Source organism: Bombina bombina, chromosome 1 (genome assembly GCF_027579735.1).
Source record: "Bombina bombina isolate aBomBom1 chromosome 1, aBomBom1.pri, whole genome shotgun sequence".
Classification (NCBI taxonomy): domain Eukaryota; kingdom Metazoa; phylum Chordata; class Amphibia; order Anura; family Bombinatoridae; genus Bombina; species Bombina bombina.
Window position 1 is genome coordinate 490891796 of NC_069499.1, and position 14096 is coordinate 490905891.

At 42.0% G+C, this 14096-nt stretch overlaps 1 protein-coding gene across 1 annotated transcript in view; it reads right to left on the reverse strand.

Moving 5' to 3' along the window:
* PGAP1 (post-GPI attachment to proteins inositol deacylase 1) overlaps window positions 1-14096 on the reverse strand; it is a 703705-nt gene that overhangs the window by 67759 nt on the left and 621850 nt on the right. The window contains exon 25 of the mRNA XM_053698557.1: window positions 9362-9412. Coding sequence (XP_053554532.1) covers window positions 9362-9412 — 51 coding nt within the window. The remainder of the gene's footprint in view (window positions 1-9361; window positions 9413-14096) is intronic.

Genomic DNA, 14096 nt, shown 5'->3' on the forward strand with positions numbered 1-14096 from the left:
GTCTTAGCACCGCTAGAAGGGACCCTAGTACCTTTGTGAAAATCCTTGGAGCAGTGGCTAATCCGAACGGAAGTGCCACAAACTGGTAATGCTTGTCCAGGAATGCGAACCTTAGGAACCGATGATGTTCCTTGTGGATAGGAATATGTAGATACGCATCCTTTAAATCCACCGTGGTCATGAATTGACCTTCCTGGATGGAAGGAAGAATTGTTCGAATGGTTTCCATTTTGAACGATGGAACCTTGAGAAACTTGTTTAGGATCTTGAGATCTAAGATTGGTCTGAACGTTCCCTCTTTTTTGGGAACTACGAACAGATTGGAGTAGAACCCCATCCCTTGTTCTCCTAATGGAACAGGATGAATCACTCCCATTTTTAACAGGTCTTCTACACAATGCAAGAATGCCTGTTTTTTTATGTGGTCTGAAGACAATTGAGACCTGTGGAACCTCCCCCTTGGGGGAAGCCCCTTGAATTCCAGAAGATAACCTTGGGAGACTATTTCTAGCGCCCAAGGATCCAGAACATCTCTTGCCCAAGCCTGAGCGAAGAGAGAGAGTCTGCCCCCCACCAGATCCGGTCCCGGATCGGGGGCCAACATCTCATGCTGTCTTGGTAGCAGTGGCAGGTTTCTTGGCCTGCTTTCCTTTGTTCCAGCCTTGCATTGGTCTCCAGGCTGGTTTGGCTTGAGAAGTATTACCCTCCTGCTTAGAGGACGTAGCACTTGGGGCTGGTCCGTTTCTGCGAAAGGGACGAAAATTAGGTTTATTTTTGGCCTTGAAAGACCTATCCTGAGGAAGGGCGTGGCCCTTGCCCCCAGTGATATCAGAGATAATCTCTTTCAAGTCAGGGCCAAACAGCGTTTTCCCCTTGAAAGGAATGTTAAGCAATTTGTTCTTGGAAGACGCATCCGCTGACCAAGATTTTAACCAAAGCGCTCTGCGCGCCACAATAGCAAACCCAGAATTTTTCGCAGCTAACCTAGCCAATTGCAAAGTGGCGTCTAGGGTGAAAGAATTAGCCAATTTGAGAGCACGAATTCTGTCCATAATCTCCTCATAAGAAGAAGAATTATTAGTGATCGCCTTTTCTAGCTCATCGAACCAGAAACACGCGGCTGTAGTGACAGGGACAATGCATGAAATTGGTTGTAGAAGGTAACCTTGCTGAACAAACATCTTTTTAAGCAAACCTTCTAATTTTTTATTCATAGGATCTTTGAAAGCACAACTATCTTCTATGGGTATAGTGGTGCGTTTGTTTAGAGTAGAAACCGCCCCCTCGACCTTGGGGACTGTCTGCCATAAGTCCTTTCTGGGGTCGACCATAGGAAACAATTTTTTAAATATGGGGGGAGGGACGAAAGGTATACCGGGCCTTTCCCATTCTTTATTTACAATGTCCGCTACCCGCTTGGGTATAGGAAAAGCTTCGGGGGGCCCCGGGACCTCTAGGAACTTGTCCATTTTACATAGTTTCTCTGGAATGACCAAATTCTCACAATCATCCAGAGTGGATAACACCTCCATAAGCAGAGCGCGGAGATGTTCCAACTTAAATTTAAATGTAATCACATCAGGTTCAGCTTGTTGAGAAATTTTCCCTGAATCTGAAATTTCTCCCTCAGACAAAACCTCCCTGGCCCCCTCAGACTGGTGTAGGGGCCCTTCAGAAACAATATCATCAGCGTCCTCATGCTCTTCAGTATTTTCTAAAACAGAGCAGTCGCGCTTTCGCTGATAAGTGGGCATTTTGGCTAAAATGTTTTTGATAGAATTATCCATTACAGCCGTTAATTGTTGCATAGTAAGGAGTATTGGCGCGCTAGATGTACTAGGGGCCTCCTGTGTGGGCAAGACTGGTGTAGACGAAGGAGGGGATGATGCAGTACCATGCTTACTCCCCTCACTTGAGGAATCATCTTGGGCATCATTTTCTCTAAATTTTGTGTCACATAAATCACATCTATTTAAATGAGAAGGAACCTTGGCTTCCCCACATTCAGAACACAGTCTATCTGGTAGTTCAGACATGTTAAACAGGCATAAACTTGATAACAAAGTACAAAAAACGTTTTAAAATAAAACCGATACTGTCACTTTAAATTTTAAACTGAACACACTTTATTACTGCAATTGCGAAAAAGTATGAAGGAATTGTTCAAAATTCACCACAGTGTCTTAAAGCCTTAAAAGTATTGCACACCAAATTTGGAAGCTTTAACCCTTAAAATAACGGAACCGGAGCCGTTTTTATATTTAACCCCTTTACAGTCCCTGGTATCTGCTTTGCTGAGACCCAACCAAGCCCAAAGGGGAATACGATACCAAATGACGCCTTCAGAAAGTCTTTTCTATGTATCAGAGCTCCTCACACATGCATCTGCATGTCATGCTTCTCAAAAACAAGTGCGCAATACAGGCGCGAAAATGAGACTCTGCCTATGATTAGGGAAAGCCCCTAGAGAATAAGGTGTCCAATACAGTGCCTGCCGGTTATTTTACAAAATTCCCAAGATTAAAATAATTCCTCAAGGCTATGGAGTATAAAATATGTTTATATATAAATCGATATAAATCGATTTAGCCCAGAAAATGTCTACAGTCTTAAAAAGCCCTTGTGAAGCCCTTTTTTTCTGTCTGTAATAAAAATGGCTTACCGGATCCCATAGGGAAAATGACAGCTTCCAGCATTACATCGTCTTGTTAGAATGTGTCATACCTCAAGCAGCAAAAGTCTGCTCACTGTTCCCCCAACTGAAGTTAATTCCTCTCAACAGTCCTGTGTGGAACAGCCATCGATTTTAGTAACGGTTGCTAAAATCATTTTCCTCTTACAAACAGAAATCTTCATCTCTTTTCTGTTTCAGAGTAAATAGTACATACCAGCACTATTTTAAAATAACAAACTCTTGATTGAATAATAAAAACTACAGTTAAACACTAAAAAACTCTAAGCCATCTCCGTGGAGATGTTGCCTGTACAACGGCAAAGAGAATGACTGGGGAAGGCGGAGCCTAGGAGGGATCATGTGACCAGCTTTGCTGGGCTCTTTGCCATTTCCTGTTGGGGAGGAGAATATCCCACAAGTAAGGATGACGCCGTGGACCGGACACACCTATGTTGGAGAAATGTAAATGTTCTCTTACTAGTGTTACTTTTAGATAGTTACGCTGGGGATAGCACGCTGGGGAGCCGCGCTAATCCAATTCTTCACAGACTCCAGGGCAGCGCTAATAAGAATATTAGTGCAGCGGATCCTAGAGCCTGCACTTAAGGACCTTCTCCTTTAGCGCAGGTGGGGATGCGCTAATTCGACCCTTCTTCAGAGTTGAGGGCCTACTTCTCTTCATAGCGCGGCCTTAGACTCTGTGAAGAAGAAAAGATTAGCACACCTCCAGCTGCACTAAAGGAGTCCTTTAACACACAATCTGGGATACACCACGCTAATGATTGTAATTTGCATGGCCCGGGGAATCTATGAAGAAGAAGAAGAGGATTAGCGTGGCTCCCCAGCACGCTATAGGTAAATAATATACCTAATTTAAAGAGAAATGAATATACTCATAAATAATATTCATCACTCTTTAAATTAGTTAGTGCAATCATTCAGATATTAGTTTTGTTAAAACAAAACCAATATTCGGGGGCGGAGCCAACCGCCAAAGCAGCAGGACACGCTATTGAAGAGCTCCTGAGGACAGATCACTAAAATGTGCATTTAAGACATCTTAAAAACCTAAACAACTGATGTTTTGCTTTTGACATAATATTGGGATATGGCTTTTACCCTTGGGGTCCAAGATAAATCTTACTAAATATACTGCCGACACAGAAACTGACCAGTGGATACGATAACAGAGTTTTCAGCACTGCAACCGATAGACACCTGCACGACGGACTAGCTTAATCTCTGGCTTCCTGCCCAGCTAAGCAACAGTATATCTGCAGTACTCTCAACATGGAGGTAGACTCAACATCCCTCATTTCACTACTAGAAGCACTGAGTAACAAGGCTGATATCCACTTTAATGGCTTGCGGGCTTGCATTTCAGAACTGCGCAAACAAGATGGCGCCGCTCCCCTGCCCTCTTATGACACTTCTGAGCGGAGCAGGATTGAGATCTTATTGTTCACTCCACGCTTTCTCCAGAACACTCAAGAAGACAAGTCAGATCGCGCTGTAGCAAGCATCCCACAGGAATCAGAGAGTTGCGACTCAGTGCGGCCACTGTCTGTCGTTCTGCCTTGTATTGCGGTTGAAGTGTCGGATCCCACAAGACCTAACCTGATGGCTACCGGACACCATCTCCCGACCCTCTTACCTCCTCACCTGCGCTCCCCACTTACTCCAGTTGAATATACGGAGGGAGCTGGTGACGCCATTCTAGAACCGATGAAGAAAGCAGTGATCCCTAGGGGTCAGCCAGCTGATTTGAGGCGACAATCGAGGGAATCCTCCTCTGCAATGCATTTTATGAGATCTGTTCTCACAGGCTTGCTCACTGTCCCTGCCATTAGCCGGTTCAGCGTATTTGCGTATTTGAACCTCTCCATTTTACCCCTCCGGATTGCTTCAGGCACACAGAAACGGAATTGGCTAAATAATACATTACGATTAATTCCTAGCTGGAATGGGTAGGTTTTTTACCTTTTGGGTAGTGACTATAACATAGAAGTTGGAGACATTAGACTGATCCCTTGAAGATATTAAGGACTGGCAACTTACTATGCTCATTTTAGAGACTGCCTGTATTTAGACTTACTACTACCCATCCTACTTATCTGTACTAAGTTTCAGTTGGTTGCATTGACTTCTCTTTGTATTATTCGCTATAAGTTCATTTAGCTCAAGGCCTTCTCCCAACCTTATATATATATCCTTAAATTTAGTTTGGGGTCTTACTTATATACTAGATGAAAAGGGGTGATTGGTTCAGAAATGTTAACAATTCACAATGTCCAAATCTCTAGCAGCATAAATGGGAAGCTTTAGTACAGTATCTAATGCTCTAAACTATATTATTATGGCCTGCTTTAGATTAAGGCTAGGGTTTCCTCAGATCTATACTATTATTACAATAGGTTATGATGCCCTTCCCTAAAAAGGGAAATGAAACCATAGATTTATTAGAGTTGTCATAGATTAACATCTTACTGTCATAACTATGTATCTGTGTTGCAAGTATTGAGGTGGAAGCTATATGACATTTTTCATATCCCCGAATATATCACCTTGCTCTAGCGATAGTATGGTTCACCCTTCACTTATATATAGCTTCAGGGTTTACAGGTCTTCTATCTCTTATCTAAGTACGGGATTCCATTTATATTCTGTACCATAGTGTTTCTTAGTTGCACAAATATATTAAGTATCTTTATTCTCTATGTAGCTCTACACACATACAGATATATAATCTCAGCTGTCCCCGTGCACACCAGAAAACACAGAAATATGAGTAATATCTCTAAATATTGCATATTGAGTTTCATGATAGATGGCTATGTACATTCTTAGTAACCCTATGTTTTAAGAGGGGAAATATGCTAGATACTTGTTCTACCTGCTAGCTTACCCTTCATTTACCTAATGAAGAACCCAGGAGAATACCCTATGTTGATAGGGCTCATTTACGCCATGTTAACTTTAGCAGGTTAGATTAGCTTACCCTCTGTGTAACATAATTGTGAGGGCATTGATATATTATATGTTGTCTCTGGACATCTATTGCTAAACTACTTCAAAGATGTAGCGTAGTTACACTCATAGGGCCTATACCCTATATTTGTTTTCTAGCCTTACATTCTACCCAACTCCGCCTTCCCCCCTCTCCCTCCTTGAATATCTTGACAACTATGTGAGCCTTTTACACCTTAGCTGGAATCTCGTTGCTAGATTTCAGAAAGGTATCTTATATGGAAGCCCTATTATGTATTGCCCAAAAATTCATACCAAATTAATGCTTTTTCATATAAAGCTATTATTACTCTGTGGGGAATTGAATGAATATGACACTACTACGTCTTTATCCCTCCCAGAATCGCCTTCTCCTCTATCCTGTATCATTTTCTGAGAGTGTTTGCCCTTCTGACTTACCCCTGACTTAAGATAGTGAGCTCTGCGCTCTTCTAAGGATTAAATAGACGCTCACTCCTTAGCTTCCAGGTTCTCAGCCCCAATATACACCCAGCAGAGCGAAAAGTATACATTATTTATACTCCAGATCTACTTTGGTATTGTAGTTGATTTTGTTCTAGTTTCCATGTCTAACACTTATAATACACATATAAGTTAGCAGTAGAGGCCCCTGAGTATTAGTGTCAAAGTTAAGTTACGTGGTAATAGATGGAGCCGATAGTGAAATACCTTAGCCACTATATATCATCTGAAATAGCACATGTAATATTCAAAGGTGGTTAGCCTGCCGTCATATCTAGAGCTCTTCAAGTACATCAGATAAAATTGATACGCTTTATATTGTTAACCACTATTTCCTGCATTAGCTATGTCTCTCTCCACTAGTCTTAGAAACAGCAGAGCATCTCATTGAAGTTCATCTATGCAACAGCCATTTAACATGCCCCTATTTATTCTCTTGATCCCGCCATTTGAGTCTCTTATAAAGCTCCGCCCCCCCACTACCTTCCCCACTTCAACTAGAGCGGCTCTTGCCCGCTGAATTCCCTTTCCTCCCCTCTCGCTAATTTGGTCCAAAAGCGACCAATCAAAGCTAATCCACACTTGCCCCAACTTTGCTAGATTACATAATTTTATGATTCTTCTTCTTGACAGGGTGGAGGTCACATTCTCTAATTAAACAACATAAAAACGAGGTTTCATCATCCATCCATGACATCCTTGCTGAGCTTATTATACAATATCACATTTATATACTAATTGCTTAGGGTAAATTTCTTATACAACTATATTAGTAAGGTGAACGCTAGATATGATGATATATTTCATAGTTACTGTACTCATCTGCTTTGTGTGATGCTCAGAATTCATGCCCAGAGTTATTATTCTTCTATATCCTCTCCATATTTGTGGGTATATATTGTTTATCTGATAGTGTTATATCTATTGTCATTGGATGACTTGTCTGTAATATTTCTTATTACCTCAATAAAAATTGATTAAAAAAACAAAAAAAACACCAATACCCATATTTTCATTACGAATTGGCAAACGAATACACATCCCTAATGGAAATATATATTATTTCCATGCAGAACCCAGAATGACCGTAAAACAATATATATATATATATATATATATATATATATATATATATATATATATATATATATATATATATATATATATATATATATACACACACACACAAAGGTGAAATTTTGAAAACTTAGAATATCGTGCAAAAGTTCATTTATTTCACTAATGCAACTTAAAAGGTGAAACTAATATATGAGATAGACTCATTACATGCAAAGCAAGATAGTTCAAGCCGTGATTTGTCATAATTGTGATGATTATGGCTTACAGCTCGTGAAAACTCCAAATCCAATATCTCAAAAAATTAGATTATTACATGCAATCAATAAAACAAGGATTGTACATACCTGTAGAACAATATCAAACCTCTGAAAAGTATAAGCATGCATACTGTATGTACTCAGTACTTGGGTTTGGGACCCTTTTGCAGCAATTACTGCCTCAATGCAGCGTGGCATGGAAGCTATCAGCCTGTGGCACTGCTGAGGTGTTATGGAAGTAAAATCCAAAGGATGTGGCAGCAATAGGTGAAGTCAAATGGTTTTATTTAAGCACAGCAAACACAGCAACGTTTCGGGAACATCCTCCCTTAATCATGCATGATTAAGGGAGGAAGTTCCCGAAACGTCGCTGTGTTTGCTGTGCTTAAATAAAACCATTTGACTTCACCTATTGCTGCCACATCCTTTGGATTTTATTTGATATGATTAGTAGGGTTTGGTGGTACCCCTAAGTGGCGTGCAAGTGACCCAGGTGCTGACTGACATTGCTTGCTTTATATGAGGTGTTATGGAAGACCAGGATGCTTCAATAGTGGCCTTCAGCTCTCCTGCATTGTTCGGTCTCATGTCTCTCATCTTTCTTTTGGCAATGCCCCATAGATTCTCCATGGGGTTCAGGTCAGGCGAGTTTGCTGGCCAATCAAGCACTGTAATCCAACGGTCATTGAACCAGGTTTTGGTGCTTTTGGCAGTGTGGGCAGGTGCCAAGTCCTGCTGGAAAATGAAGTCAGCATCCCCATAGAGCTTGTCTGCGGAAGGAAGCATGAAGTGCTCCAAAATCTCCTGGTAGACGGCTGCGTTGACCCTGGACTTAATGAAGCACAGTGGACCAACACCAGCAGATGACATGGCTCCCCAAATCAACACAGACTGTGGAAACTTCACACTGGACTTCAAGCATCTTGCAGTGTGTGCCTCTCCATTCTTCCTCCATACACTGGGTCCTTGGTTTCCAAATGAGATGCAAAATTTGCTCTCATCAGAAAATAGGACTTTGGACCACTGAGCAACAGAACAGGTCTGGTTTTCTTTAGCCCAGGTAAGACGCTTCTGACGTTGTTTGTTGTTCAGGAGTGGCTTGACAAGAGGAATACGACATTTGAAGCCCATGTCCAGGATCCGTCTGTGTGTGGTGGTTCTTGTGAAAGTCCCCAACACTTTTGAATGGCCTTTTCCTGGCGATCCTCTCCAGGCTGCGGTCATCCCTGCTGCTTGTGCACCTTTTTCTTCCACACTTTTCACTTCCACATAACTTTCTATTAATGTGCTTTGATACAGCACTTTGGGAACATCCAACTTCTTTTGCAATTACCTTTTGAGGCTTTCCCTCCTTATGGAGGGTGTCAATGATGGTTTTCTGCACAACTGTCAGGTCAGCAGTCTTTCCCATGATTGTGATTCCTACTGAACCAGACTGAGAGACCATTTAAAGGCTGAGGAACCCTTTGCAGGTGTTATGGCTTAATTAGCTGATTAGAGTGGGACACTTTGAGCCTAGAATATTGCACCTTTTCACAATATTCTAATTTTCTGAGATTGTGGATTTGGGGTTTTCATGAGCTGTAAGCCATAATCATCACAATTATGACAAATCACAGCTTGAACTATCTTGCTTTGCATGTAATGAGTCTATCTCATATATTAGTTTCACCTTTTAAGTTGCATTAGTGAAATAAATTAACTTTTGCACGATATTCTAATTTTTTGAGTTTCACCTATATATATATATACACATATATACATATATATATATATATATATATATATATATATATATATATATATATATATATATATATATAACGCATTTAATATATTCTGATTTGCAACATATACTTACTTTTTCAACGTAACATGTGTATTTCCTCAGCATAGAATACAATTTAATGACCTGTAAAAAACAAAAAAAACAAAAAAATCAACATAAATTATGCTACCATATAATTTCCTTTCCATCTGTATGAGGAGAGTCCATGGCTTCATTCCTTACTTGTGGGAATACAGAACCTGGCCACCAGGAGGAGGAAAAGACACCCCAGCCAAAGGCTTAAATGCCTCCCCCACTCCCCTCATCCCCCAGTCATTTTGCCGAGGGAACAAGGAACAGTAGGATAAATATCAGGTTATAAATTTGCCAGAAGAATAACAAAAATTTAGGTCCGCCCAACGGAGAAAACGGGCGTGGGCCGTGGACTCTCCTCATACCGATGGAAAGGACATCATCTGGTATATATAATTTATGTTTTCCATCTTAATATGAGGAGAGTCCACGGCTTCATTCCTTACTTGTGGGAAAAATATACCCAAGCTCTAGAGGACACTGAATGAAAACGGGAGGGTAAAAGAGAGGCAGACCCTATTCTGAGGGCACCACAGCCTGTAAAACCTTTCTCCAAAAAGCTGCTTTAGCCTAAGCAAAAACGTCAAATTTGTAAAACTTTGAAAAAGTATGTAAGGAGGGCCAGGTAGCCACCCTACAAATCTGCTCCATAGAGGCCTCATTTTTGAAGGCCCAAGAAGAAACCACAGTTCTAGTTGAATGAGCCGTAATCCTCTAAGCGTATGATGCTCCTCAACCAAAAAAATAGGGAAGTGGAAGAAGCCTTCTGCCCTCTGCGCTTCCCAGAACAGACAACAAACAATGCCGAAGTCTGTCAAAATTCTTTCGTAGCCTGAAGATAGAATTTCAAAGCCCGAACCACATCCAAATTATGAAGCAATCGTTCCTTCGAAGAAGGAGGATTAGGACACAAGGAAGGAACCACGATCTCCTGATTGATGTTGTGATCAGACACCACCTTAGGGAGAAAACCCAACCCAGTGCGAAGAACAGCCTTATCAGCATGAAAAACTAGGTAAGGAGGCTTACATTGCAAGGCCGCCATCTCAGACACACTGCGTGCCGAAGCAATAGCCAATAGAAAAAGAACCTTCCAAGACAGTAACTTAATGTCAACCAAATGCATGGGCTCAAATTGAGCCCTCTTCAAAACCTTGAAACACCAAATTGAAACTCCAAGGAGGAGCGGAATGTCTAAATACAGGCCTGATTCTAGACAGAGCCTGAACAAAAGACTGAATATCAGGAAGCTCAGCAAGCCTCTTGTGTAATAATACCGATAGTACTGAAATCTGTCTCTTTAAGGAACTAGCAGCAAGTCCCTTCGCCAACCCATCTTGAAGAAAGGACAGAATCCTGGATACCCTGACCTTATGCCAGGTAAATCCACGTTCTTCACACCAGAATATGTAGGTCCTCCACATCTTGTGGTAGATTCGACAGGTGACCGGCTTTCTGGCCTGAATAAGAGTATCAATCACTTTTTCAGAAAAACCTCTCTAAGCGTTCAATCTCCACACAGACAGCCTCAGTAAATCTAGATTTTGGTGAACAAAATGACCCTGCTCCAGCAGATCCCTGCGAAAGGGTAACCTCCATGGAGGAGATGATGATATTCCAACCAGGTCCGCAAACCACATCCTGCGCGGACACAACCAAGCAATTAGAATAGTCAAGGCTTGCTCATGCTTGATGCGGGCCACTACCTGAGATAGAAGTGACAACGGAGGAAAAATGTAAACTAGGTTGAACCCCAAGGCACTGCTAAAGCATCTATCAGCTCTGCCTGGGGATCCCTGGACCGCGACCCGTATCTGGGTAGCTTGGTATTGAGTCTGGACGCCATGAGATCTATCTCTGGCGTCCCCCATTTGTTGCAAATCTCCGCAAACACCTTAGGATGGAGAGACCATTCCCCCAGATGAAACAATTGTCTGCTGAGAAAGTCCGCTTCCCAGTTGTCCACACCCAGGATGTGGATTGCTGACAGTGAGCAGTTGTGGGCATCTGCCCATTCCAGAATCTGAGATACTTCCCTCATGGCTAGGGAGCTTCTCATTCCCCCCTGATGGTTGATGTAATGTTGTCCGATTGGAAACTAATAAACTGGGACGAACCCAGAAGAGGTCCATACAGCGTTGAAGATCACTCGTAGTTCCAGAATGTTGATCATGAGAAGAGATTTCTCCAGAGTCCATTGGCCATGTGCCTTCCTGGCACCCCAAATGGCTCCCCATCCCAACAGACTTGCATCCGCAGTCACAATCTCCCAGCCAAGCCTCCACAAAGAGAGATAGTCTGCCCCCACACGATCCAGTGACGGATCGGGGGCCGCCCTTTCATGCCGATTTTGTCTCATCTGCTTCTTGTTCTGCTTGGATTTGTTCCAAGATTGAGCTGGTTTCCAAGTTCCCTTGGACTGATCAGGCTTCGTGGAGGGCTGCTGACGTTGGAACTTATCCGAACGAAAATTAGGACCCTGTCATTTAGTTTTATTTTTCTTATCCTGCGGTAAAAAGGCACCCTTGCCCCCAGTGACCGTGGATATAATAGAGTCCAGTCCTGGACCAAAAAGAACCTTCCCCTTAAATGGAAGAGAAAGCAATCTAGATTTGGAAGTCATGTCAGCCGACCAAGACTTCACCCATAGAGCCCTACGGGCTAGAACAGAAAATCCTGATGTTTTAGCATTCAAGCGGATAATCTGCATATTTGCATCAAAAATAAACGAATTAGCAAACCTCAAGGCCTTAATTCTTTCCTAGATCTCATTGAGGGGAGACCCTCACAACTCTAATTGGGAGTCAGAAACCGCGAACAATTTCTTAAATGAAGAACAAGGGGAAAAAGAGGATCTAAGCCTTTCCCATTCATTCTTATAATATTTGCCATCTTTACGGGAACCGGGAAAGTTTGTGGCACCACCCTGTCCTCATAAACCTTATCAAGCTTAAGAATAGAAGGTTTCTCGGGTAACTTGGGTTCCGGAACCTCTAATGTAGCCAACACTTCCTTCAACAGAAAGCGTAAGTGCTCTATCCTAAATCTAAAGTCTGGTTCCTCCGCAGCCGGAGGCCTAGGGGCAGCCGATTCCGACCCAGAAAGAGCCTCCTCTGAAGTATCAGAGGCGTCTTCATCAGCGGATAATCTAGTATCAGACAAATCCAACAAGTTGGTAGATGACCCTTGGGAAGGATAGCAGTATTTAACATTTTGCTTGCGCTTAGCAGGGCAAGGTAAAGCACTATAGGCCGCAAACACTGCCATTTGCAACTGTTCAGAAGTCTGGCGGTAAAAGGGCCCTTCCCGAAGGAGGATTAGTAGTACAATGGGGAGCTGCATGTGTAATAGGAAATTATTGCAGGGAACGCACCTCGCGGGGCGGAGACCCCTCAGAGGTGGACTGCTCAGTGGAACTAAACATCTTTTTCTTTTTAGATGTCACTACTCTATTAAGGCACGTGGAACATAATTAAGCAGGTGGGTATACTGTAGCGTCCTCACAATAAAAACAGGTATTAGATTTAGTTAAAGAGGGAGTATCCTATTCCGCCATAGCTTGCGCTTGTCACAGCATAAAACATAAATAAAGAAATCATGTATAAACCTCCCCCCGTTCAATAATCCGCTTCCGGAGATATTAACCCTTGATTCCATACAGATTAAGGAGTCACACTGTAACCCTCTCTTCTTAAGTTATCATATGAGAGAAAATAAAACGATCTTACTGGAATCATTGCCGTGGAACAGACACACAGCCTCTCACGTTTGACAGTCTTGTAGCCTGACATGGACTTGAGTGATAGAAGCAGGCAGTGAAACTCTTCAACACTGATTGCTTAGCAGTTGTTAATGCAAGTCTGGATGGTTTCGCAGAAAGACTCTCCCTGCATCTCCGGACTCTAACCTTCGTCAATGCTCTCACTGAGAGGCTGACAAGACTACTTAAAACTTCAGTCCCATAGCGAAGAGTACTACCCTCCATAAGAGATTACTCTGAATCTTCCGACACTTCTCTGCCATCCTCCTGTGATGAAAGGCGAAGAATGACTGGGGGATGAGGGGAGTGGGGGTGGTATTTAAGCCTTTGACTGGGGTGTTTTTGCCTCCTCCTGGTGGCCAGGATCTGTATTCCCACAAGTAAGGAATGAAGCCGTGGACTCTCCTCATATTAAGATGGAAAAACAGTTTATTTTCACACCCTTAAAACGTCAATTTCAAAATGAAACAAAACTACACTAAAGCCAACATGTTTAGTAATTAAAAAGGCAATTGTACATTTGACAGTTTTTGAAATGCGACATAATAAACAAAAATGCATCCAAAAGAAAATCCGTACACTAGAGATTTAAAGGGACAGTCTATTCCAAAAAAAACTTTCATGATTCAGATAGGGCATGTAATTTTAAACAATTTTCCAATTTACTTTTATCACCAATTTTTCTTTGTTCTCTTGGTATTCTTAGTTGAAAGCTTAACCTAGGAGGTTCATATGCTAATTTCTTAGACCTTGAAGGCCGCCTCTTAAGAATGCATTTTAACAGGTTTTTCACCACTAGAGGGTGTTAGTTCATGTTTTTCATATAGATAACACTGTGCTCGTGCACGTGAAGTTACCTGGGAGCCATCACTGATTGGCTAAACTGCAAGTCTGTCAAAAGAACAAATAAAGGGGCAGTTTGCAGAGGCTTAGATACAAGATAATCAAAGAGGTAAAAAATATATAAATATAACT